This window comes from Prinia subflava, chromosome 21, assembly GCF_021018805.1.
Source record: "Prinia subflava isolate CZ2003 ecotype Zambia chromosome 21, Cam_Psub_1.2, whole genome shotgun sequence".
NCBI lineage: Eukaryota > Metazoa > Chordata > Aves > Passeriformes > Cisticolidae > Prinia > Prinia subflava.
In genome coordinates this window covers 7,042,961-7,068,384 of record NC_086267.1, presented here as the reverse complement: position 1 = coordinate 7,068,384, position 25,424 = coordinate 7,042,961, and the positions used below count along the sequence as shown (strand labels likewise).

The following is a 25,424-nucleotide window of genomic DNA, read 5'->3' as shown; positions in this document are numbered from 1 at the left end:
GTCCGGATGGACACGAGTGTGAGGAAAGGCTGAGGGAACTGGGATTGTTCTGCCTGGACAGAAGCTTTGGGGCGGCCGCATTGTGACCTTCCAGTGCCTGAAGAGAACTTAGAGAGACGGGGAGAGACTGCTCAAAGGGCAGGAGGTGACAGACAACAGGGAACGGGTTCAGAATGAGGGAGGGCAGGTTTACATTGGAGATCTGGAAGAAATTCTGTGAGGATGGTGAGGCTGTGGCACAGGGTGTTCAGGGAGCTTTGGGAGGAGGATAACTCTGCGAGTGCCAAAGCCAGGCTGGCGGGGCTTGGAGCCAGCTGGGACAGTGGCAGGCACTGGACAGTCCCTGCTGATGTCCACTGTCCCTCCCCAGGGACGCCACGGGCCCGCACGGCTCCCCCCGCGCTCCGCTCCACATGGTCCCGCCCGCTCCCCCCGCCCTCTTGGGCCGCGCCGGCCCCGCCCCCTGGCCGGGGATTTTCCACGAGGCCGCGGGCCGGCTGCACGTAGCGCACGCACGCGAGCCGGCCGCTGGCGCGAGGCGGCCGCAGCCAATCGGAGCGCGGCGGGGGACGGCGCCGGCCAATGGGAGCGGCCGGGGGGCGGGCCCTGTGCGCGAGGGCGGCTATAGGCGGGCGCGCGCGGAGTCGTTGGGTCTCAGTTAGAGCCGGGGCGGCGACAGCGGTGCGGCTGCGGAGCGGGACTGCCGGCACAGCGGTGAGTGAGGCGGCCGCAGCGCCTCTCGCTCAGCCCCCCGCGGGCCAAGAGGCCGCGGTTTCCCTTCTCCGGGTTGCAGCCACGGAGCCCTGGCCATCCCCGTGGCAGAGGGCCGGGTCGAGGCTCGGTGGTCCCCTGGGCACCGGCGGGGAAGGGAAGGGCCTGCGGCGGCCTGAACCCCGGCAGTGTGCGGGGGTGGGGATTAAAAAGGGGGGAGTATCGTTGGTCGAAGCAGGGCCAGAACGAGGCGACTATGGTGGGTCAAGGCAGGGGCAGAATCAGGGGAATATGATGGGTCAAGGCATCCTCAGAGGCAGAGTTTAACCTCTTTCTTTTAATCATTAACAGTCGCTCTCGGATTGCGTGTGGTGATTTGGACCTTCCCCTCTTTAGCGGATGTCCTTCAGCTTCCCATCACAAATATTTAACGTTGGCTGGCCCCGGCTGTCCTAGCGGGCAGTTGGGTGTGGTTATCCCGGGCAGCGCTGGGGAGAAGCCCCGGGGTGTGCGGGTGTGGGCAGAGCTGCCTGGTACCCCCCTGCCTCCTGCGGGGAGGATGCTGCCCTTCTCCCCCCTGCCTCCTGCGGGGAGGGTGCTGCCCTTCTCCCCCCTGCCTCCTGCGGGGAGGATGCTGCCCTTCTCCCCCCTGCCTCCTTGGGGAGGGTGCTGCCCTTCTCCCCCCTGCCTCCTGCGGGGAGGATGCTGCCCTTCTCCCCCCTGCCTCCTGCGGGGAGGATGCTGCCCTTCTCCCCCCTGCCTCCTGCGGGGAGGATGCTGCCCTTCTCCCCCCTGCCTCCTGCGGGGAGGATGCTGCCCTTCTCCCCCCTGCCTCCTGCGGGGAGGATGCTGCCCTTCTCCCCCCTGCCTCCTGCGGGGAGGATGCTGCCCTTCTCCCCCCTGCCTCCTGCGGGGAGGATGCTGCCCTTCTCCCCCCTGCCTCCTGCGGGGAGGATGCTGCCCTTCTCCCCCCTGCCTCCTGCGGGGAGGATGCTGCCCTTCTCCCGCTCCGTTATTTCCCTGCTGAGTCACAGCGGAGGGCCCTGCCTCTCTCAGCCTGGCAGGAAGTAGTGAAGTTTGTCATCCAAACCCACAGGCTGAGCCAACGCAGTTTCAGGCCTCCTTCTTACTAAACACCTAGAGAGAAAGTGTTTGAACGTGTCTCTGCTTTGCTCCCTGCCAGGCCTCCCTCAGAACCCGTTGGATCATGTTGTAGAGGTGAATTAATACCCCGTGGAGTGCACAGGAGCAGGGTTGGAATGTGCACGTTTGCTCAGTTTCTGGGAGTGCTTTGGCAGGGGAATTAATACGCTGGGATCTGATAGAGTGCACTCAAAGGTCTCATCTTTTTTCGGAGCACCGGTGGTATGAGAGTTGGGGTCATAGGGACCTTTAAGTGTCAAGAGAGGCTTCCGCTGATAAATGTGGCAGGCCTGTAATAAGACACTCACTAGGGCAGTTGTTTCTATGGCTAAACTTTAGTGTTGCTTTTTAAATCTCCATTCAGGTGCTTGCAGTGCTCAGCCTTAACCCTGTATTGATTTTAGAGAAGTGTGGCTGCAAAACAGCTCACAAGGACAGTTTTTGGTGGTAGGGTTGGCTGTAAAAAAAATCTTTGGAAATAATTTTCAATTGGAGTAATCTCCAGTTGAGAGTACTGCATTCCCTGTGCAGGGCATGGGGTCAGATGAGGAATAAGTGGTGATTTCTTAGACTTGAGTGGGTAGGGAAGAAGGTCCTCAGAGCTGGCAGGGGGTTGTAACTTACCCTTGGAGTAGGTACTCCTACTCCTGGGCAGGCCAGGAGAGCTGGAGTGTGGCTGCCCCTGCAGGGAGACAGTGACCTTGTCAGCAGATTATGCTGCAGAAAAAGGTTTAAGGCAGTGTGCTCGTTAAATACCACCGTGGTATTTGCGTGTTTGGCAGAGGACAAAGGTCTGAGCAGACACTGCTGCTGTGACCTCTCCTCCCTTCAGTCAGCATTTCCATGGTTAAACCTGGGCACAGGCTGACCCTTGTGTCCTAGAGGGGTGGACTGAGCTGACCGAGGCAGAACACATCGTGCAGAGCTTGTGGTGAGCTAAACAGCCTCAGTTTTACCCTAGAGCTCAAAGGGAAAAGTGTTTCCTGAGCACAGGAGTGGGGAGTCTGCAGAAGGAATATCAAGAATTTCTGGGGTTATGCAGTGCTGTGAAATGCCTCTTCCTGCAGAAAGGGAGAGCCTTGTGGTCCTTTGTCAAGGATGCTCGAGTAATGTCTGACCTGGCAGCCATTCCCAGTGGTATTCCTGAAGTGCCTGCTTCCTCAAGGTCAGCAAACAGCTCCAGCACTGCCCTCAGAGTTCCTGGGAGCTGGCTGTGCCTTCAAAGAATGAGACTCTGAGTTTTGTGGCAAAGCCAAGGTTCTGAAAATGAAAGTAAGGTTCAGCAGGTGCCAGCCTGATAAACTCTGAAAGGCCTTTTTAGGTGAGTGGGCATTCTTCCTGTTAGCCATTGCTCAGTGCCTCTGCAGAGAGCTCAGTGTGGGTGGCACTGATAAGCAGAGAGTTGCAGGGATTTATTTCTAGCTCGTGTGTTCACTGAGTGAAGCTAAGTAGTGGCAGCATGAAGGTCAGCTTGAAGAAGTTGTCTTGTTTCATGTTTGAGTCATATCATGTGTCAGTGTGGGGGTCTGGCTGAAATCTTAGACAGGGGCAGGGGCAGGACAGCTGGAAAAGGGACACTGAAAGCCAAGGGGAAGGCAAAGGCTGCCTGTGCTTTGACCTGGGGAGGGCAGAGTCTGCTGTGGGGGAGGAATGAGGGTGTGCAGCTACCCCCTCACAGGCTGTGAACCAGCAGCAGCATTTCTAAGGTCATGTTTTTGTAACTTTGCAGTAACTGTGGAAGGATTCATGACCATTTCTGTAAACAGGGCTGCCACCCACATTGGCTTGCCAAAAAACCAGCTTCCAGACAGTTCTGCTTCTGAGGCTGAGCTTTCTTCTGTGCAGATGGGCTGGGTTTGGTGCCAGTCGATGGCTTACAGGCATGTGTAGGACTTGATTTTTAAAGTGTAGCTGGGCTTACATAAGAATTCCCTCACTGCAGTTTTCTGAAGTGGAGAAATGTGAGAAAGGAAAAAGGAAGTGTTCAGAAGATTGAGGGGATCTTTATTCCTTTTAAGATGAAAAGTTAAGAGAAAAACTATTCCTGTAAATGCTCAACAGGGTGTCACTGTTAATGCAAGCTTTTAATGAGAGCTGTGACTGCTGCTCTTTCGTCATTGGTTCCGTTTGGCTCTGAGCAGCTGCTGTGCATACTAAGAGACTCTGTGCATACTGAGAGCTACTGCACTCTGGTCTCTTATCAAAAAGAGCTCTTAACTGATAGCAGAGAGCTGCTGTTTTGGGATCTCTTGGCTGCTCTGACGTGGTGAGGTGATGTTCCTTTAGATTTGTCATCTGCTCCTGCTGTTCTGTCTAGGGTCTGATGATACTGCAGTCATTTGGAAACATCCAAAGATCGTCCCTTGCACATAAGGAAGTGATTTTTCTTTTTTTTATATATATAACAAAAGTCATGGGACTGGAGGAGCTTGCCCAGAGAAGCTGTGGCTGCCCCATCCCTGAGAATGTTCCAGGCCAGGCTGGATGAGGCTTGTCCAGCAACCTGGTCTGGTGGCAGGGTGTGGGGTGGGTTGAGCTTTATAGTCCCTTCCAAGCCAAACCATTCAATGAGTAATTCTAAGCTCCTCTTTTCAGGTACTAAAGATGTCTATTACCAAGATCCATGCCCGTGAAATCTTTGACTCCCGTGGGAATCCCACTGTTGAGGTAGACCTCTACACCAACAAAGGTGAGTCCTCAGCTGCAGGTGTCCATCCCTGGCGTGGCTCTGATAGGACTCGAGGCAGTCAGAAGTATAAACCTGTCCTGCTCCAGCAGTGGAGCTGTGCTGACTTTTTCCTCCACAATAAAACTTGTTGGAACCTGCTGTGAGCCTTGCAGGAGAAGCCTCTGCCTCATTCTGTTGGATGAGTTTGCTGAGCTGGAGTTCTGGCCTGGGCAGTGCAGGGGTTTTTGCTGCTTCCTACAGCCTAAACTGGGTGAGAGCTGTTCCAAACCTGCCCTCCTTCCCTTGTCCCAGTATAAACTGGGATAGCACCTGGAATTTGAGTTGAGGCCTTTGTTCCTGTCCTCCAGCAGCTGCTGATGGCCCTGGTTGTCAGTGCTCCCCACACTGTGCGTGGGTACATTTGAGGTTTAGTTCTCATTTGTCTCCACTGGCTCTCTGTAATGACACAGTCTTCTGCTGCACAGTTGAATTTTGGGTAATGGCTTCTTCTCTGCCTAAGTACTTGGGCATGACTAAAGAACTTGTCTAATTGGGCTTTCACATGTAACATTTTACATTTTTAATTGTTGTAGGACTTTCCCTTGGTTTGTTAGCTCTTCATCCCACATCTGATAGGATCTGACAAAAGCATTGTGCAAACTCATACCCGTGTGGTTTGGTGCAGTGAGCAAACACAATGGGTGTAGTACACTGACTAAAGAGCTGATCTTTCTGCCTCAAAAGATTAATGCAGTCATTTAATGAGACTGCCCCCACTAAGCTCTTTGATTTAGTGGGATAAGGGAAAGACTGGAGGCTGAAGTTGGCATCTTGAACCCCAGGCAGAGCAGGTTCCAGTGTGCAGATCTGCTCCAAGTTCAGCATCCTTGGCTGAAGGAATGGGCTGTCTGGGTGGCTCTGCTGTTGTCAGAAGAGCTCAGAACTCCTGTTAACAAAATAGGACTCCTAATTGTCCCTTTTATGTCATATCCTGGAAGAATTTAAGGGCTTGCCTTGCCTGAGCTCAAAAGCAGATCCAGTGAATGAAGCCATCTTTTTGGAAGGGGAATGGATGCCTTCCTTAACTCTTGAAATGCGCAGGGGCAGAGGAGGCAGTGTCAGGGAGATGCTGATGAACTGGTGATGCTGTAAATGAGCAGAAAGCTCTTGTAGGATCACTGTGTCTGAGCAGAGGTGCAGTTTAGAGATTGCCAGCTCCAGGGCTGGGATGGTGTCTGGCTGGAGAATGTTTTGTGGGTTTGAGTGTGCCAAGGTGGTTTTTTTCTTCCTGTTGTGAACAGGTCTGTTCAGAGCTGCTGTTCCCAGCGGTGCCTCCACTGGAATCTACGAGGCTCTGGAGCTCCGTGACAATGACAAGACACGCTACCTGGGCAAAGGTAAACCTGGGCACAGCCAGCCAGGTGACAGTGTCCCTGGTACAGCGTGTCCTCGTGCACTCTGTGACCCTGCTCCTCCTGCTCTGTTCGTGCGTGGCAGAGTGCTTTACCCGTGTTGTGAGGGCATCTAAACTGCCAGCTCCAAAAGCCTTGGCCATCCTGCAGTTACTCACAAGGTCTTTTCATAGACCAAATTTTCCCAGAACCCTTAAATCTGTCAGCTCTGATGCTGCAGACTCCTGAACCTGAGGTTTTATGCACTGAGGTTTTATGAGGTTTTAGCTGCTGTCCACTGTGAATGTGCAGCTCTGCACTGGCAGTCCTGGAAGGTGCCTCTATTTCAGACCCCACAACAGCCACTGCCACTCTGGCTTTTTGCCTGCCATTACAGGTAGCCAGGATAGTTAATTTTGTGTTAGTGGTGTAATATTTTATTTGTCTGGGGACTGGTTGTGTGTTCTGAAAAGAAGCTAAACCCAGCAGTCACCAGGCTGGCTTGGGAACGAGTATGGGTGAGAATGAATAGCTGCAAACAAGATGCCATTACCTAATAAACATCCCAGTAGTACTTCTTGTGATTATTGTGAGAGCTTGACAGTCAGGGCTCCTTCTTAACTTGCTGCTCTAAAAGCATTGGTGATGCCTTTGAAGTGTAAGCAATCACCTTGACTTTTGGCTGGAAGAGAGAATTACTTTCAAACTTTCCTGCCAGTCAGTTGAAAAGAAGCTGGAATATTTTTTGCCTATTAAGACAGAGCAATTAAAGTGGATAACTACTGAATTGAACTTGGAGAGCCTTTCCTTAGAAGATTCATGTTGTTAATACCTTAACAGAAAATAACTGCCTGGATAAATGAACGTCCCAAAAACCTGAGGCTCTTTTGCTGTTTACCCAGGGCACTTTTTCTTGCAAAGAGTAAATGTGTATTTACCTCACTGTGCTGAATGTGTGTGTTTAGACCTGTTAAGTCTGATCCTTTGGGCAGTTCCTAATGGCATTTAATTAGTCTGTAGTTAACAGGCTGTAGCTGAAGGGCTTTGTCAGCTGGGAAATAACATGAGTTATGAAAAAAATAATCATCAAATGGGATGAGTTGCAGATAGCTGGTAGGCCTTTTGTAATGGAGGTCTGCAGACTTAGGCCATTTGAAAAATCAATTAATATGGTTTAGGATGCAGTCAATCAGCATTCATCATTGTGAAGCCTAGGTTTTTGAAAGTCTTTAAACACTGCACATTAAATAAGGTGATGCTATAGCAGTGTTACAGAATAATGCCAGGCAGTGAAGTGCCTGAGCTGCTGTGTGTAACTCCTGGGGAAACCTTTTCCCTCCCCTTACTCCTGGATGCTGTGAGTTGATAGCAGAGCCCATCCTGAAGCCTTCTTTAAACGCTGCTGTTTGGGGCTGCAGTGGTGATGGCAGAGTTACAGAGGCCTGGTGGACAGCCCAGACAGAGCCTGGCACAGCTCCCCCTGCTCTCTGAGCCTTCTGTCTGCAGTCCATGCTCAGTCCCAGAGCCCTGGTGCTGTTTGTGTCCTCCCCTGCATTCCTGTGGGGCTGGCTCTGAGCCTTCTCCTGTGCCCTGACTCCGGTGTCCGTTTGGCTTCTGTCAGGTGTCTCCAGAGCTGTTAAATATGTAAACGAGTTCCTGGCCACAGCCCTGTGCACACAGGTAATGGATGTGCTCCCAGTGCAGCCCTGGCACTCGGATGAGCCTCTCCTGGCATGGCCTGGCACACTAACCTGGCATTCCTGGGCAGTTCCCAGCCAATGCATCCTTCATGTGCCTGCCAGTCCAGCCAGGGCCTCCCAGTGTTCACACCTGGCCGTGAGCTCAGCTCGGACTGGGGCAGCATGAGGAGGTTTTCCTGGATGTCCCGAGATCCCCTACTAATCCCTGCATAACCTGTGTGTTGACCACTGTCTGATCTGCTTGTTCCTTCCAGGTGTCTCAAAAGCTGTTGAGCACGTCAATAAAACGATTGCACCTGCACTGATTAGCAAGGTAGGAGCAATCTGTCTTCTCTTAACATCTCCCACAGCCAGGCAGTGTCCAAACCACCCTCTGGTGGTGTGTGACCTGGGGGTGTCAGCCTGTGTGTTGGAGTGCATGTGAACAAACTGACTACAGCAATGGTTTTACTTAATTTACTTAATGAGTGCATATCTAACACATAATGAAACATTCTCCAGCAGCCTGGTGTTGTGGTGTGCACAAACACTTCAGCCCCTGGGAGCTGCAGTGGTGCAGCCAGGATAGAAGCTGATCTTTGCTTCAAAGAGGGGCTGGGTTTTATCCAACCAGGGAAATTTGGAAGGGGATCTAGGGAAGTCTGCTTGAATGAGATTCCTTAGTGCTTTGTGGGAACCTGCACAGCCTACAAAGGCTGGTGCAGAACTAAGTGATAATTGGTAAAGTGATGGCACATCCAGCTCAGCTGGCAGCCTTGGGCTGCTGCAAGTGCCCAGAGGCTGCTGCTGTGTGATAATGACAGGAACTGGCCTGGCCAGCTCTGGGTAGCTGCCCTTGAGCAAGTGCTGGTGCCTGCCAGGGTGTCAGTGCAGTTCTGGGCAGGTGAGGGTTTGTGGACCTGTGCTTGGTGTCAGACAATGTTTTGTTGCTTCTCTGCAGAATGTGAACGTTGTGGAGCAAGAAAAGATTGATAAGCTGATGCTGGAAATGGATGGGACAGACAACAAATGTGAGTGGGCTTTGTGTTGCACTGAGGGGTGAAAAGATGAAGATGGGTCAATAGAATTCTATTTACCAGAACCAGCAGCCAGTGTACGGCCTTGTGCTGTGCACTGCTGTAATCCAAACCATGGGCTGGTATTGCTCTCCTTTTGTAAAGACACTTTCCTGAAGAGTTCCTTCCTGTTTCAGCCAAGTTTGGTGCTAATGCCATCCTGGGCGTGTCTCTGGCTGTGTGCAAAGCTGGTGCTGCTGAGAAGGGCGTCCCCCTGTACCGGCACATCGCCGACCTGGCTGGAAATCCAGAAGTCATTCTCCCAGTCCCCGTAAGTCCCTGGCTGGGGCAGGCCAAGCCTTGGTTTGACTTTATCCTGGAGCTCTTGGGTCAAGCTCTAGAGGATGAGGATGTGAGGGCTGTTGCCACGTTCCAACCTGGCTTTTCCTGGTTCCTCCCAGGCTTTCAACGTGATCAACGGGGGCTCCCACGCCGGCAACAAGCTGGCCATGCAGGAGTTCATGATCCTGCCCGTGGGCGCAGAGAGCTTCAAGGAGGCCATGCGTGTGGGGGCAGAGGTGTACCACAACCTCAAGAACGTCATCAAGGAGAAGTATGGCAAGGATGCCACCAACGTGGGCGACGAGGGTGGCTTTGCCCCCAACATCCTGGAAAACAAAGAAGGTAAGGATGAGCCAAGTGTGGGAGGAGATGTAAGTGATGGCTGGGGGATGAACTGGGCCTGCCCAATATCAGTGACAAGCAGGATCAATAGGATCAAAGGTGCACAACTTCCAGCTCTCTCTTTGCTGTTTCTTACCCTGACAGACATCCTGAGATGCTCTGCTGGTGTGGTCAGGTATTGGACATCAGCTTATGCAGTTTGACAGGATGGTTTTTACTCCAGGGCCTCGTTACTCTCATTCCTGTGGCAGCTCAAGGGAATCTTGTGCCCTTCCAGTTGAGAAGTGCTGTGGGAACATCTGTGCACTGCAGGTGTTCCAGAAGTCAACAGTCAGACCAGTGGAGTTGTTTTTCTGCAGACAAAGAGGGAAAACAGTTCATGCTCTGCCTGGTCCTGTGTGGGAGAGCACGGAGGCTTGCCTGGGAAGCTGAGGCAGTGGCTGCTTCCATGGCCAAACAGCTCTGTTCAGGAACCTGTGGGAGAGGCAGTTTGTCTGTGGGAAGCAAAATATCTGTTCCTGCAAAAACTGCCAGAGGAGCTTTCTCCACCTCTCCAGAAATGGAGCTGCTAACAAGGCAGAAGAACACGAGCTCAGTTCAGTTGGTTTTTACTTTACAGCCGTTGGTTTTGTTATTGTGGAGGGGATTGGTGAGCTGCAGTGCCTTCTTTGAAGATACTGAGACAGCACCAGCAGTTGTCATTTATGAGCCCCAGTGTCACATGCAGCTCTGCTGGGTCTGTTCCCTTGCAGGCATCAGTGAAGATGACCTTGAATGACAAATACATTCCAAGGAATTTTTGTTGCTGGCAGCAGCTGCTGTTGCAGTTTGTGCTACTTTAACATCTTACAAAACACAACCAAACCCACACAAAAAAACCAACCCAACAACAAAAGACAACACTTGATCTGAGCTTCCTGCTGCAAACAGCCTGGCTGATCCCAGCTGCTCCCCTGCAGCTCAGGGTGGCTGGGACTCTGGCAAACAGTAGCACAGTGGGCAGTGTCCAGAGACTTGTGAGTGGTTCTGTCCCCTCCTGTGCAGGTAAATGTGCATGTGGAGAACAGGCAGGTGCCAAGGGGGGTCTCCTGTCAGCTCTGTCCTCCCTGCTGTCAGGGTTTGGGTGCTCACCACTTCCATGGTCCCCACCTGCTCTGGAGCTCAGAGGGATTAGAGTGCAGCACTGCTTCCTGCCCACATGCATAAAGTTGAAGAGGATGTGAAATCTGGTATTAAGCTTTCTGGGCTGACATGTAGTCCTGCCTGAAGAGATTAGGAATCCCATAATGGTGTCTCAAGGGTATTACAAGCTAAAAGCAGTATTACAGTAATATCTTGTTCCAGTCAGTTCAGAAGTGGGAGAGTTTAAGAACCTTTTCCTTTGGGCTTTCTGAAGGGGTAAGGGGGATTGTCTGCCAAGGGAGTGTGCTGCAGCTGGGAGATGAGGAGCTGTGGGGCTGGGGTGGCTGGTGGGCACTCAGGAGCTGTGGGGCTGGGGTGGCTGGGGTGGCTGGCAGGCACTCAGCAGCTCTGTGTGTGTCCAGCTCTGGAGCTGCTCAAGACAGCCATCGCCAAGGCCGGCTACACCGACAAGGTGGTGATCGGCATGGACGTGGCCGCCTCCGAGTTCTACCGCGACGGCAAATACGACCTGGACTTCAAATCCCCGGACGACCCCAGCAGATACATCTCCCCTGACCAGCTGGCTGACCTCTACAAGGGCTTTGTCAACAACTACCCTGGTAAGCTGCTCCTCGGTGAGAAGCAACAGGGGCGATGGAGAGCTCCTGCCTTTCTCAGCCTCTCAGGGCTGTCCTGGGCAGTGGGCAGCACTTGCCTGCAGCCCTTTGGTACCGCTCATCCAAAGCAGACGTTGTCCTAAAGCTGCTGTGTCCCCCCGCAGTGGTGTCCATTGAAGACCCCTTTGACCAGGATGACTGGAATGCCTGGAAGAAGTTCACTGGCAGTGTCAAGATCCAGGTGGTTGGTGACGATCTGACTGTGACCAACCCAAAGAGAATTGCCAAGGCTGTGGAGGAGAAGGCCTGCAACTGCCTCCTCCTCAAGGTCAACCAGATTGGCTCCGTGACAGAGTCCCTGCAGGCGTAAGTTCTGCCCTCTGGGCTGGGCCAGGGTGGGGCTGGTTTTAACTGGGGCAGATGAATGTACAGAGCAGATCCAGGGGAACAGAAACCTGATGGGGTATCTGTGAAGGGAGAACAATCATTAATTATGTTAAATTATTAATTATAATTAATATGTTGTTAACTGATAAACCTGTACCTTCATGGTCCTGATATCACACGGGTGCCCTGAACAACTTCCCAGAGTCTGAGCCTCTGTGACAGCAGCTCACCTTGTCCTGTGATCCTGCCCTGTACCAAGGGGCAGTCCTGTGCTGGCCTTTGGCACTGTCACTGGAGCAAAGGCTGCTGGGCACAGGGCAGGGTGTGAGCTGCTTCTCTTGGTGTCTTGCAGCTGCAAGCTGGCCCAGTCCAACGGCTGGGGGGTGATGGTGAGCCACCGCTCTGGAGAGACAGAAGACACCTTCATTGCTGACCTGGTAGTGGGTCTCTGCACTGGCCAGGTTGGTACCTGCAGCTGCTGCAGTTTGGCTGTTTGCTTGGTGGGATGGTTTGGTGGTGAAGCCAAAGCCATGGTGCACTGCACTGCCTCCAGGGGTGCAGGGTTGCTGTGTCTGTTTACAGGGAGCTGGTTTGTTCATAGAGTGTGACAAAGGAACACCTTATCTAGTGCAAACTCACCTTTAACCAGCAATGTCAAAGGTCTTAGCTCAGTGGCTGTACTGGGGTTTCCTGGTCCTGCAGCTGATAGCAAATGAGCAACCTCTGTTGCTTCCAAAACCTGCTGTGTTTGCTTGTGTAGATGTTGAGCCTGATGCCCCAGCAGAGCTTGTGATGGTGCCTACTGCTCTGAGCAAGTTTTGTGTTGGCACTTGGAGCTCTTCACTAACTTTGTGATTCCCCTCTCAGATCAAAACTGGCGCCCCGTGCCGATCCGAGCGTCTGGCCAAGTACAACCAGCTGCTGAGGTGAGCCTGGGCCTGGGGAAGGGCATTCATTCATTCATTCTGCTGCTGCTGCTGCTCTGGGGGCACAGCTTGGGCTTTGCCCCTCAGGAACACCTGCAGGACGTGCCCTGGCAGAGGTGGCTGTAGGCTGAGCTGGGTGGGCGAGGTCCAGAACAGGTCACACCAAGCATCCTGTGCTGCTGCACTGGGACATTGCCCTCTGTGCACCAGGCACTTCCCCTGGCACGCTCAGACACCGGGGTTGTGTCAGACGTGTGGCCCTGCCCCACGTGCAGGGGCCTGGTGGGAGCTGCCCTGTCCCTGTAGGACCTCCTGGGCCAGGTGTAGAGTGAGAGGCCGTGGCTGTGCTAGTGCAGGGGTTCTCTGCTGGCTGCTGACCCCCAGTGCTCTCTGTCCTTTATCAGAATTGAGGAGGAGCTCGGCAGCAAGGCTCGCTTTGCTGGGAGGAACTTCAGGAACCCTCGTGTCAACTAAGTGTGGAAGAGTCCCCTGTTCTGGTTCAGCACTAGTCATTGACTTAGATAACAATTACCTGTACTAGAAGGATAAGGGCAGCTGAAGGAAAAGACCAGTCTGCAGGTCCTCTTATCCCCTAGATGATCCCTTCACCCAGTGTCTTCACCAACTCTGGTCTGTTAATTGTAATGCTCTGCTGCTTCTGTAGAACAGTCCCTGGGAGTGTTGTGTGTGTGACACCCTCAGGGGTCATGACATTGTGATTCTGGGCATAAACACTTTAGTTCCCTTCTCTGCCTGTCTGATCTTCAACGTTTGGAGCTGTTTGATTTGCAGTGCAGCAAGAGGTACCTGCAGACAGAGACAGTAGTGTTTTTACATGTGATAAATAAAAGCATCAAACCACCCAACTACATCTGTGGCATGGTGTTATTTGGAGGAGTCTGGGGAGCAGGGATTCATGCAATGGTTTGGGTTGGAAGGGACCTGATGGCTCCTCTTGCCCTTTTCTGGGGCCTTGGCAGGAGTTTTTGGGCTGTGTCTGTCGCCGCTGTGGTTGTTACTGTGTGGGCACTGTCACAGGGAGCAGAGTTGTGACCTCAGTCCGTTCCCAGACAGGAAAAAACAAATCATTACACCACTGAACGAGAGGCTGTCTAAGGCAGTTCTTGCTGCTAGTGGCTGTTTTTTCCTGCAGTGGCAGATTTGGAAGAAAAGCGTTAATTAATTTCCCGTTGGTTAATGAGCTGCGCTGCCCCCCGGTGGCCGCGCCCGGCCTTGCAGCGCTGCCTTGGATGGGTTTTGTGTCTTCCGAGGTTTTCCATCGCCGTGGGGTGCTGGAGGCACCGCGGGGCAGGCACCGCTGCCTTCAGGAATATCCGCAGTTCTGGTGTGGCAATAACAGGGAAACAACCTGCCCTGGCCCCCTGGACATGGTGTTTCCTGAGGAGCTTCATCTCCTTTGTTCTGCTCTTCAGAAGAGCTTTGCTATAAACACCAAATTTACCAGGCCAGGGCCTCCTCTCTCCCACATTTGTCTTTTCCCCAGGCCTTGCTCTGAGCTGGTTGCACTCCGTGGCAGATTTGAAGCCCACTGCACTTTTCACACTTAGCTGATCTCTGAATTAGACCTGTTAAATGAATAAACCAGCTAATTACACACAAATCCTATCAAGGGATTTTTTCTTCTCTCTGCAGAATGGTTTAGGAAGATTTTTTAGCAGAGCTGTGTTCAGGAGCATGAGTAAGGTTGTTCCTCACCTGGCACTTCAGTAAGTGAAGTCCAAATGCTCAACCCCTTTTACCTGGGCTTCTATTTCCACCCAGTGCTTTTCTTTTAATAAGCAAAAGGAGCTGGAAAATCAGGTCAGTGGCTGCCACAAATCGACCAAACCCCGAAGGGCAGTGAGGCTGTGATGAATTGAGTGACAGGAGCAGGGCCTGGCACCGGGGCTGCCGTGCATCAATGTGGGGGAAAAGCAGGCTGGGATCCTGCTCTGTTCAGAGGAAGAGCTCAGCCCCAGCTCTGACAAAAGCCCCTTCCACTTGTGCTGGTTAACACCGCAAATGGAGCCGGGATGAATTCATTACCGTTCACAGCTGTCAGAGCGAGGTGCAGGGAACAGTTACAGCTCAATTACCAGGTGTGTCTGTGCTTTAAAATAACCGGGGCAGGGCAGGGCTGGGACATTGCTCGGGCTGTACAGCCCAAAGCCGGAGTCAGCTGCTGCTGAACCGAGTGTTCCTCCCTGCACCGTGACTCAATCCCGCCGTGTCAGACGCTGTGCTCACCTGTCCCATCAAACCCTTACATAAAGCTTTCAAGTTAAATCTCAGAGAGTATTTGGGCCAGATCAGCGAGGTGCTTCCAGCTGCAGCGGATTCAGGCTCTCCCTAATGAGGCTGCAGCGTTGAAAGGAGTCACTTGCAAAGGAAGAAAAGAGCCCCGAGTGGGGAAGTGCTGGAACGTGGGGCTGGGGTTTGTAGATAAGAATTTTAAGCGTGTTAGAGAAAAGTGAATGATTGGTAACGCTGTGTGTGTTTGGAGTGAGGGGAATAAGTGAATAGGGAACGAGATTTGATTGCTGAAAATCAAGAGCTAGACCTGCAGTGCTGGAGAGGGGGGGAGCTGTGTCTGCTCCTTAATCAGGGCTCAGCTCCCGCTGCACAGCTCCTCACCTTTCTGAGCTGTCCCCACGGAGTTGGACTCGAAAGGCTGTGCTTTATAACAGAGAGCAAATGTGGCACAGCCAGTGGCTTTATTACTGCAATAATTTGCAGGGATGGCACTCCTTGGAGCAGAGGAGGCATCAGCTTAGCAAACACGAGCTGGGAGGCTGCTCTGAGAATAGCAGCCAGGCTTAAGAGCAGGGCTGTGGTGACTGATGGCAGAGGGGAGAGGCAGGTGGTGCTTCTGGGAGCTGTTCAGGTAACAGGATTTATAATGGAGTCGTGAAAGGAGCGCAGTGGGAAAGCTCTCCCATTGCCCCCGGCTCTGTTTCTAGGTGTGTAGGGGTGGCTTTTCTGCCTTGCAGCCCAGCCTGCTCCTAGCACTGATTTCCTCACGTTGGTTTCTCGGTCTCTTGTCCCAGTGAGTTTGCTCTGGACAGGAAGGAATGTTTCCATCCTTCAGTGATCTTGAGAAACCAGGTGCTTCAAAGTTTGGCTTTCCTGGTGGGCGTGAGGACATCACTGCTGGCCTTCCCCTCAGCAGTGGGGCTGGGCTGTGCCCTGGGACAGGGCTGGGGCCAGCCCTGCCTGCCCCCCTCGCTCCCTGCGCCAGGCACCAGCTCAGGCTCCCCTGCGGAGCTTTTATTGCTGCTCATTTGTGTTGCAGGGTGAAATGATTTCCCTGCAGATAGGAGCTGTGGGTGGGTGTGAGAACGCAGGAACCTGGCTCCTCTGAGCACAGGGGAACGTGGCCTCTCCCTCAGCTGCCTCCTGGGTCACCGGGGTGGGGCTGGAGCTGGGGCTGTCCCATCCTGGGGAGCCCAGGTCTGCTCCTCTGCAGGGACAGACCCACAGGGAGCCAGGGGCACTCTGAGTGCACTTTGTGTCCTTGGATAGACACTCTCAGATTGGAAGTGCAGGGTGTGGAGAAGGGGAGCGAGGAGAAGAAATAAAGCCAAGCCAGCTGCAGACCTCAGTTCTGCTAGGAAAACAGGGAGGTGAAAAACTAAGAGGGGAAAACCCCCACGAAAACAAGGAAGAGAACTGAGGAATGGAGGAGGAAAAGGGGTTGAATAAAGAACTCAGATGATAAAAATGACAGATAGAAAATAAACTATGAGGAAGAAAATAATCCCAAGGTCCAGATGACTTCCTTGTGCCACACTTGGAGTGTGTGGTGAAATCTCAGGCCTGAAGCACGAGGCACAGGCGCAGCTCTGTCTGGAAACACACACCTTTAATCCCCCAGGTGCCAGTTACAGGCTTCAGTTACAGGAGAAAGGAGGAATAGGGGCTAATTCTGCAAAGTGAAGCCCTTGGACCCAGGCCAGGCAAGCGGACACCCTGCTGACAGCGGTGTCTGCTCTGGGCCGCAGGGTCAGCCCTGGGCCAGTGTCCCCAGTGTCCCCCTGCTGAGGGGGCTGCCAGCCCCCGGTGCCACCCGGCAGAACTGGGGGTGTGATGGGCACAGGGTGTAGAGTTCCCTTGGAAAACCAGCCGGGAAATCACCTGGGCTGGAGCAGCCCCAGGGCAGCAGACGTGCTCCCAAGGAAGGGCAGATGTTTCCAGGCTGAGCCTGTGCTCAGCCCCCAGGCAGGAGAGGTGGATGGCTCCAGCAAGGCTGGCAGGTTTCTCTGGTGCTGAACAAACCCTGAAATGCTCCTGCCCAGCTGGGCAGGGTGAGGGATGTTAAGAACAAGACTCTCCCGAGGAGAGAGGCCCCACGGGGGAGCCGCAGGTTTGAGGCCTGCACAGCACCCAGACCTCGGCTCTGTTGTGTCATTTCCCTGCTGCTCACTTGTCTCACCTGTCCCCAGGGATGGGTGACACTTTCCAGGGCAGTGGGGAGGATTCCTCAGTCGGTTTTGTACAGTGCTTTGAAGATAACAAGTGCTGAGGGGGAAAAAGAGATGGTGCTTGAAATGGAAATGTTCCCATTGCTGTGGCTCTGTTCTCTCTCCCTGCAGAAAAGCCCATTCAGAGGTGCCATCAAAGGCAGCAGTGTTGCAACAGCAGAGAAAGAGCAGCTACAAGGGGGAGGTGGGAGCCAGGCACCTCCTCCTGGAGGAGCAATTTGCAGTGGGAAGGACAAAAACGCAAATCCGAAATCAATCCATCTCTGCCCTGAATGCTTTGGTCATTTATAACAGCTCAAAGCGAAGTCGGTCACTTAGGACAAGAAGGGAAGCTTGTAAATCCATTTACTGCTTCCTGCACTGGAGGAGGAGTGGTGGATTTATGGTGGGGATGCAGAAAGTGCCCAGCTGAGGTGTCCCACGGGAGCAGGAGAGGGCGGCTCAGCAGAATCAGAGCAAACCTTTGATCAAGCAGAAAGCACCAGGGCAGAGCTGGCAAACAGCCCCTGGTTGGGGCTCCTCTGCCCTCCCTGCATGTCACATTCAGCTGGTTCTACATCTGCTCCTATTGTGAGCGCTCAGTCGATAATTGATTACGAGCAATCAATGGATATTAACTGTAAGGAATGTAGAAATGAGCCAGCTCTGTGCGTGTGCTTGGGGCTGACAGTGAATTCCCTTTAGAAAAGTCCAGGAGTTTAGGAGACATTGAAAATGCCCCTCTTGGAGCTGTGTGAGATCCCCTCTGGATCTGCACAAGGCACCTTCTCCTTGTCCATGTGTGTCTGCCTGAGGGAAAACAGCTTTGCTGCTCAGAGGAGCTGGGAAAGCCTCGAGGTTTTGTGTGTGTGGCCACAGAGCTGGGTGTGAGCGTGCCCCTGTGTGTGTGTGAGTGAATGTGCGTGAGCTCAGTGGCTGCTCAGACACGGGGCTGGGAGGCTTGAAAGTGAAAAGGTACAAAAAACACAACAAAAAATCACCCCAAATCCTGCGGTGCTTGGATCCCTTTCCCATCTCCCTGCTTCAGGGGGCTGCTGTCAGTTTGTGATGTTGGTACAATCCAGCAGCTGCTTGGGCTTGAAAGCAAGTTAGTTCTATTTAATTTGTTTAGCAGGTTTTATCTGGTATGTAAATCCCAGAATGGGTTCCTGTGCCTGTCCCTAGGTATAAGCAGGATACAGAGCTGAGCATCAAGGGGTGATGCAATTAATCCCACTCATGAGCAAAGACTCATTAGTCATTTGCAGCTTCAGCACTGGTGCCTTTCAAGGTGCACAAATCTCTCGTTAGACACGTTTCATGTTCTGCAGATGCCATTTTGTCCCCTCTCCACATGCACTGGAACATGCCCAAGTTTACAAAAATGAGAGGAGCGATTGTTAGGGCTGAAATTTTTTTGTTCTCTTTCAATGGGATTTTTTTTCCCTTTGCACGGCGCACATCCTGGGCTTTGATAAATGAGTCTCACCAGACACTGTGGTAAGCCAACCTCTGCTAATATTCATTATGCAGAACCCACTAGGAAATGGTCTGAGTCAGGGAAATTGAAAACCTTTAAAGGATAAAAAGGTTTTAAATTTTTTTTTTAATTTAATGAGGAAACTAATTTGTAACATTTTACATTTCTGGGATGTTTTAAAATATTCAAAATATTAAACCCAGAATTTTCGTGGTTGTATGTGCTGTGTGTTAGAAACCTGAGAATGGTCACATAGGAAATAGAGCCTTCCCCTCAAATTCCTGGGGTGTTTGGGAGGTGTGTAGGGACATGGTTTGCTGGTGCCCTGGGCAGGGTTAATGGTTGGACTGGGTGATGTCACTGGGCTTTTCCTTGATGATTCTGTGACCTGTGTGTTCAAAACTCCCTAGCAAAATAGAAGGACTGAGCCAACCCAGAGACGAGACCCTTTTAGATGGCAGGAACTGCACGTGCAGCTGAGTGAGGATGCTCAGGACCTGCAGGGAGCCCGAGGTGGGGCTGGCTCTGAACGGGTCCCACGGATCCCTGGTCTCGTTTCCATCCCTGGCAATCCCCAGGAGCTTCTCCCTCTCCCAGGGGCCCCAGGGGACACCAGGAGTGGCTGTGGTCACCTGCCAGCTCAGCCTGTCCTGCTGGGAACTCGTTCCTCCAGCCTGGGAGGGGTTGCATCAGACCAGGAATAGCACAGGGCTTTTTCCCCTGGCATTTGCTGCTCCCTCCAGTGTGTGTGAATATGCCCAGAGCAATTTGAATCTCATTTCCATTACTTCTGCTTTCATTGCAACCTGTACAGCTTCTAGACAGAGATCTCTGTGTCCAGGAGGAGTTCACAGATATACAGAGCGTTGGCTCAAAGTGGGATGAGCCTTCCAAAAAAAATTCCTGGTAATATCTGTGGAAATGAGATTTTAAATTCCTGAGATTTCTACAGTAAACAAAGCAGAAAAGCCCCCAAAGCAAACAGTTTTCAGCTAAAGGGCTGGTATTCAGATATGACAAAGGGAAAGAAAGAATATAATCCTTTTTTGTGAGTGGAGTTAGGTCATCTGTAAAAGCCTCTCAGAATATTATCTCCCGAGCTAATCGCTGTATTGATATTTGCCTGTTTCATTAGAGCTGAGTTTTTACTGCATTGCTGAGGTTACAACCTGACTCATCTGTCATGGTCAAGGACTGGTTTGTAATTTCATGACTGGAGAATTAAAAAAAAAATACAACCAAAAAAACGCCCTCCATTATTTTAACTAGTTGGGCTGAAATGGTGTTCACAAAATTCTCAGTATTGGTGTGTTTTGACTTCATAGTTCCTAGTTAGATTTTTTTTCTTGTAGATTTTTGTTTCAATCAGTTGGCAAAGTGTCAGTTATTTAAAAAAAGCCAGGTTAAAACAGATTTGTAAAGAGATAATTTTAAAAAGTTAAATACATCGCATAGACTGCCATATGGATGTCAGATAAAATAGGTGCAAGGGTTGGCAAAGGGAGAAGGAAGTGGAATTTCGCCTCTGTTTGTTTTTGTTCCCCTGAAATGAAGGAGATGGAATGGTAACAGGTGAACCATGGTGTGATTTTTCTGTGACAACAACAGCTCAATAATAGGAACAATTTGAAATTGTGATGTTTCCTTGCCTCAGTGGGTCCGGGGGTGCCCGAAGAGCTGAGCTCTGACTGAGAGCCCCGAAAGGACAAAGCAGGGCAAAGCCCCTGGGAGGGGGCGGGAGCAGGGTGGGCAGCCAGGAGCGTTCCCAGGCAGCAGCAGAGCCAGAACACTCAGCAGAAACTCTGCTGCTCAGATCTCCACAAATATCCAGGGCTAAGGAGCTGGAATGTGAGGATTAACATTCTGTGTGGATACCCCGTGTGGCACGCTGGAATTTAGGTGTCTCTGTGGATTTGGCCAATTAGGCTTTCTCTGTGTCAGCAGTTCCCCCCTCCCGGCAGTGCTGGGAGACAGAGGCACAGAACACCCACACATTCAGATCTGCCTTGCCAGAGACCTGCCAGGAGCTCACAGGGACAACCTGCAGGAACATCAAGTATTTCACACGTGGAATATGCAATGTGCCCACCCATCCCACCAGCGACCTCTGCACTTGGATGGGAACCACGAAAATCTGCAGTGACCACACAGAGGAACAAAGGTCTCTCTCAGCAGAAGTTGGGTGTTCCTTGATCTTCCTCGTGTTAACCCTGTGGCTTTAGCTGGGAGAAGATTATGGGACAAGCTCTGTGGCTTTGTTTATTATTGTCCACAGGGAGAGCTGCATCTTTGCCAAAAAAAGAAAAAAGACAACCCAAAAAAAGCAGCAGCTTCCAGTGCTATTCCTGCAGCAGTCCCCTGGCTGTGAACCAGACTCGTAATTGGATCACTTGTTCGTGGTGTGAGGATGTGGCTTTGCCTGCTAAGACTGCCTGGGAATAATTTTGGGGGGTACACAGATGTTTATTATACAACAGAATCCCAGAGCCCCGGACTGGCTTGGGTTGGAAGGACCTCAGAGCCCCTCCAGTGCCACCCCTGCCATGGCAGGGACACCTCCCACTGTCCCAGGAGCTCCAGCCCCAGTGTCCAGCCTGGCCTTGGGCACTGCCAGGGATCCACAGCTGCTCTGGGCACCTGTGCCAGGGCCTGCCCACCCTGCCAGGGAACAATTCCTGCCCAAGATCCCACCCAGCCCTGCCCTCTGGCAGTGGAAGCCATTCCCTGTGTCCTGTCCCTCCAGCCCTCGTAAATCCTCTCTCTGTGTCTTTCCTGCAGCTCCCTCAGGTCCTGGAAGGTGACAATGAGGTCACCCCAGAGCTTCTCTTTTCCAGGGTGAACAACCCCAATTCTCTCAGCCTTTCCTTGTGCCCCACCCCTCTAATCAAGGTGGTGGCCTCCTCTGCACTAGGATACACACATTACACACATATTTGTGAGGCTGTTCCCCCCAGGAGTGCTTGGGTTTGTTTAACAACAAAATCTGGCATCAAAATGTTGTGAGTAAACATTTCTAATCCTTGTGTGGCTGCTCCATCACCAGGGAAGAGGAGAGGAAGGGGAAGAGAAAGGGACAGAGGCTGCTGTGGAGAATTTCCCCATCACAGAGAGAGCGACTGGGAAAAGCTGAAAGCAAACCTGCCATCGTGGCAATTCATGGAGATTTTAATGCAGACATCCAGAGGCCAAGGAACATGAAATTGTAATTAGTGCAGAAAATGGGAGAGATGGAATCAGGCTCTATCAAGGACAGCCTAAGTGTAGCTCCGAGATGGCTGTGTCAGACACTGAACTGATGTGCATTTCCAGACCCTTATCTAAATTAGTTATTAGAACACAATCAGCTCTGTGTCTCACCCTCTGGTGGTAATGTCCCTGAAGTTATGCTGGGGATAAATTTGTCCTGTGTGTTCAGGGCAGAGAACTGAATTCCTCTGATGTGCAGAGCTCAGATCTCCTTGTGTGTTCCCTTCTCTGCAGTGAGAACAGTTCCCTCTTCCCCCTGCTGAAGGCAATAACAGCCTCAAACTTATCTCTGCAGCACCACTGGAGTCAACCACGGAGACAGTTTACAGAGACAGCAAACAGTTGGGGTTACACGAGTGTAATTGAGGGCAAAATCTGCCCTGACATACCCGAGTGCCTTTTCAGAAGGAAGATATAATTCCACATGAAAATGCTCAGATCCCCGGGAAGAATGTGTGACTTTCTTTACAGCCATGTGATTTATTTTGCTGGCCTGTGGAGGGGAGGTGAGGTTAATGTTAAATAACAAGTTTGCTCTATTTTCAGCTCTGGTACCTTCATGTTATCTTGTCTAAATATGTGATAGCTTGGAGATGAGGAAGCTTAAAAAATCTCCTAAGTGACCAAGCGTTTTATTAATTGCTACTCAGTAATTTGGAATTCTGCTGTTGTGTCAACTTCCTCGCTGCACAGAGCAGCAAGAAGCAGCATCAGCTGTTTATCCAGCAAAGCCCTTATGCATAATCTGGACATCCAGTGCAGGGCCAGTAACAGCAGCTTAATGTGACTGATCCAGAGCGTGAACCTGAGAGAGCCGGAGCTTCTGACAGAGCCCTGGAACTCTGCACCCCGCCTGCCACTGAAGACCCTGCAAACACATTTACTCTAAGCCTGGGAACTGCTCATAATCCATGAGAAGAGACAGCTCGGGGCAAACACCGCGCGTTGGACACGTCCAGGACACCGGGACGGGACCACAGCGGGGCTGCCCCGCCCTGGCACCGGCACCGGGCACCGGGATCGCCCTCACCGGGGCTGCTCTGCCCTGGCACCGGCCCCGGGATCGCCCTCACCGGGGCTGCCCCGGCACCGGGATCGCCCTCACCGGGGCTGTCCCGCCCTGGCACCGGCCCCGGGCACCGGGATCGCCCTCACCGGGGCTGCCCCGCCCTGGCACCGGCCCCGGGCACCGGGATCGCCCCCACCGGGGCTGCTCCAAACCCGAGGACGGCCAGGGCCGGCTCGGGACAGTGGCAGGTGTGGGACGGGACATCCCCGCAGGTGTCTGGAACGACTGGCCATGGCACTCAGTGCCCCGGGCTGGGGACAAGGCGGGCATGGGTGGTGAGGTGGCCTCGATGGTCCAGAGGTCTTTTCTAACCTCACCGAGGCTGTGATTCCACGGCCGACGCCGGGGAAGGCACGGGCTGGGAGCAGCTGGGGGACAAAGACACCTCAAAACAACCCCCAGTGGCTCTCGGGACAGCGATCGTGAATGCGGCCCGCAGACCCAGGGGAAGAAATGGAGGAAGGAAGGGAAGAAAGGGCTGGGGGCAGAGGGAAGCGCTGCCGGGGCCGATCCCAGCCCGCCCCTCCCTCACGGCCGCCTTTGTGCCCGGCGCCGCCCCCGCCTCCCCTCGCGTTTAAATCCCCTCCATCCCGCGCTGCCATTGGCCCGCGGGTCACGCGGCGCGGCGCGGCGGCCAATGGCGAGCGGCGATACTGGCGGGGCGCGCGGCCGGCGGCGTTGCTGGGCGCCCGCGGTGCGTGCGTGCGTGAGGGCAGGGGCGGGCGGGGGCAGCGCGGGACCGGCCGCTGCTCCTCCTCCTCCTCCTCCTCCTCCTCCTCCTCCTCCTCCTCCTCCTCCTCCTCCTCCGTCCCCTCCTTGTTCCCCGGGAAGATGCCCCTGGGCTGCCGCTGCTGAGGCACCGCGCGGGGTCCCCGCCGCTCGCTCCCCCCGCGCCGCCGCCGCCGCCGCTTTGTCCCGGCAGCGCCCCGGAGCCGCCGTGGATGGTGTAGAGCCCGCCGAGGTGGGTGGGCGGCGGGCGCGCCGCGGGGCCGCGGTGGCGGGGAGAGGCCGCGGCCGCCCCGGGGAGCGCGGGGAGGGCGCGGGCTCCGCCGGGCTGCGGGGATGCTCCCGCGGGGGCACCGGGCGCCTCGGCGGAGTTGCGTGTGTGCGTGTGCCGGGGGGTTATTTGTGTGTTCTGTCCGCGTTTCTTTATTTATTTCGTTGTTCTGCTGCTCGTCTGTCGTGCCTGCCTGATGCTCCATAGGAATAATGTGCTCAGGAAAAGGCTTAACTTGTTAACCACCCAAATAAAGGGGTGTATGACTTATGGATGATTTAAATGCACGCACCCGGGAGAACGACTCGGCTGTTTAAAAGGCACGCTTGCTTTCATGTGTGTAGGGATGGAATCCTGAAATGAAGATTTTATGCAAATTGATTTAATCATAACATTCTCAGTAGCATAGAAAGGGGTGGGGTTTTCTCTTTCTTTCTTTCTTTCTTTTTTTTTCTCTTTCGTTTGTTTTGTTTTGTTCCCATTTCTCTTTCTAAAGCGTGAAGAGAAGATGCCCAGAATCAGGAAAGTAGTAGGAGGTAGACAACATTGGAGGCTTCATTGCTGAAACTGACTGCTCAAGAAATTGCTGGGGAGAAAACAATATGATTCATTGTTGAGGTGTCTCTGCCCTTAGATTTATTTTTACAGGCTGCTCGCAGTTATTTTGGTTTGCTGAGTTCTTATGCTGAGTTTTTCCTCGAAGCAGCAGCGTTCTTGGAGATGAGGAGCTCAGGAGGTTTTTATGCAGTCAGCAGACTGCTGTCTGATGGCTGTTTACTCCTGGCTTACATTGGCCAATTATTGAAATCAAAGGTGTTATTTTGCTTGTGCACCAGTGCAGCTGAATTGAGGAGCCTCATACACTAGTTCATCCCGGCAGAATTCAGTAAAAATGCTTCTCAGAAGAGATCTGAAGTGACAATTCAGGTGGTGTGCCTGTTGTACAATGTGGGGTTTAACCAGATGAAAATGAACACTGTGTCAAAAGAAGTAGTTCTGGGTTGTAAAAGGCACATGTCAAATTTTTGAATAATGTGCAATGTACGACGTTTTTTTTATTGTTCTGGTATTGCCAGGCAAACATTTTGGGGTTTTCTTTCTTTTTTTTTTTTTTTTTTAACCCAGCTCCCTTAGCATTGAGAAATCCATGGTGGTTCAGAGGCGTGGAAAGGTTTCTGTGATAATAAAAGCGCTCCTGGTAGAGACGCCTGCCGGTTTTGCCGCTGGAGTTTGCCCCTCGGATGCCGGCGGGGGCTGTTCCCCGTGGCCAGCAGCGGGTTCGGGGTTGTGGCCGCGCTCCGGAGGGGAGCGCAGGACGCGGCCGCACACAATGCCCGGCTGGGAGCTCATTGTTCTCGGCGCTCGCCGCCGCCGGGACTCGGCCCCCTCGCACGGCGCCTTTCCCGGCGGGGCAGGGGCGGACGGAGCCCGGCGGCGCTCCCTGCCCTGCCCCGCTCCCCTCGCGGCCCGTGGGTGCCTCGGGGAGGGAGAGGGAGAGGGAGGGCGGCGGATTTGAGCCGAAGGGCGCGCAGACACCGCGTGTGCGCTGAGCTGCGCCGGAGCGGAGCGGGAGCACGCGAGGTGAGGCGGGGAGTGCACTGCACTGAGCCCGGGCAACTCCTGCGAATAAACAAACACCGCCTGCAAATAAACAAACACCGCCTGCGAACAAACACTGCGACCCCCGGGCTCCCCGCGCTGCCCCCCGGGCTCCCCGCGCTGCCCCCCGGGCTCCCCGCGCTGTCCCCCGGGGTGTGCAGTGCCAGGGGAGCCGCTGGCAGGGGAGGACACGTCACATAAAAGCCTCGGGATGACAAAAGCAGAGGAA

General features: G+C 53.1%; 2 protein-coding genes across 4 annotated transcripts in view; both read left to right on the top strand.

Moving 5' to 3' along the window:
* Positions 1–595: 595 nt before the first annotated feature.
* ENO1 (enolase 1) lies at positions 596–13,210 on the top strand. Its single transcript, XM_063417150.1, has 12 exons — positions 596–714; positions 4,450–4,543; positions 5,824–5,919; positions 7,868–7,926; positions 8,554–8,623; positions 8,806–8,939; positions 9,070–9,292; positions 10,837–11,034; positions 11,196–11,397; positions 11,771–11,879; positions 12,286–12,344; positions 12,749–13,210. Exons 2-12 carry the CDS (start codon positions 4,459–4,461, stop codon positions 12,816–12,818), a joined length of 1,305 nt encoding a protein of 434 aa, XP_063273220.1. The 5' UTR covers positions 596–714; positions 4,450–4,458; the 3' UTR covers positions 12,819–13,210.
* Positions 13,211–23,428: 10,218 nt separating this feature from the next.
* Positions 23,429–25,424, top strand: part of RERE (arginine-glutamic acid dipeptide repeats) — a 173,832-nt gene continuing 171,836 nt past the window's right edge. For all 3 annotated transcript variants that reach the window (XM_063417493.1, XM_063417492.1, XM_063417488.1), the window contains exon 1: positions 23,429–23,560. The gene's annotated coding sequence lies outside the window, so the exon portion shown is untranslated. The remainder of the gene's footprint in view (positions 23,561–25,424) is intronic.

What these genes read in the sequence shown, in the direction of transcription:
- ENO1 (XM_063417150.1), top strand. Translation starts at nt 4,459, where the DNA reads ATGTCTATTACCAAGATCCATGCCCGTGAAATCTTTGACTCCCGTGGG. An exon ending in GGATGGGACAGACAACAAAT is followed by an intron (nt 8,624 to 8,805) that starts GTGAGTGGGCTT and finishes TTCCTGTTTCAG; the next exon opens with CCAAGTTTGGTGCTAATGCC. An exon ending in AAGTCATTCTCCCAGTCCCC is followed by an intron (nt 8,940 to 9,069) that starts GTAAGTCCCTGG and finishes GGTTCCTCCCAG; the next exon opens with GCTTTCAACGTGATCAACGG.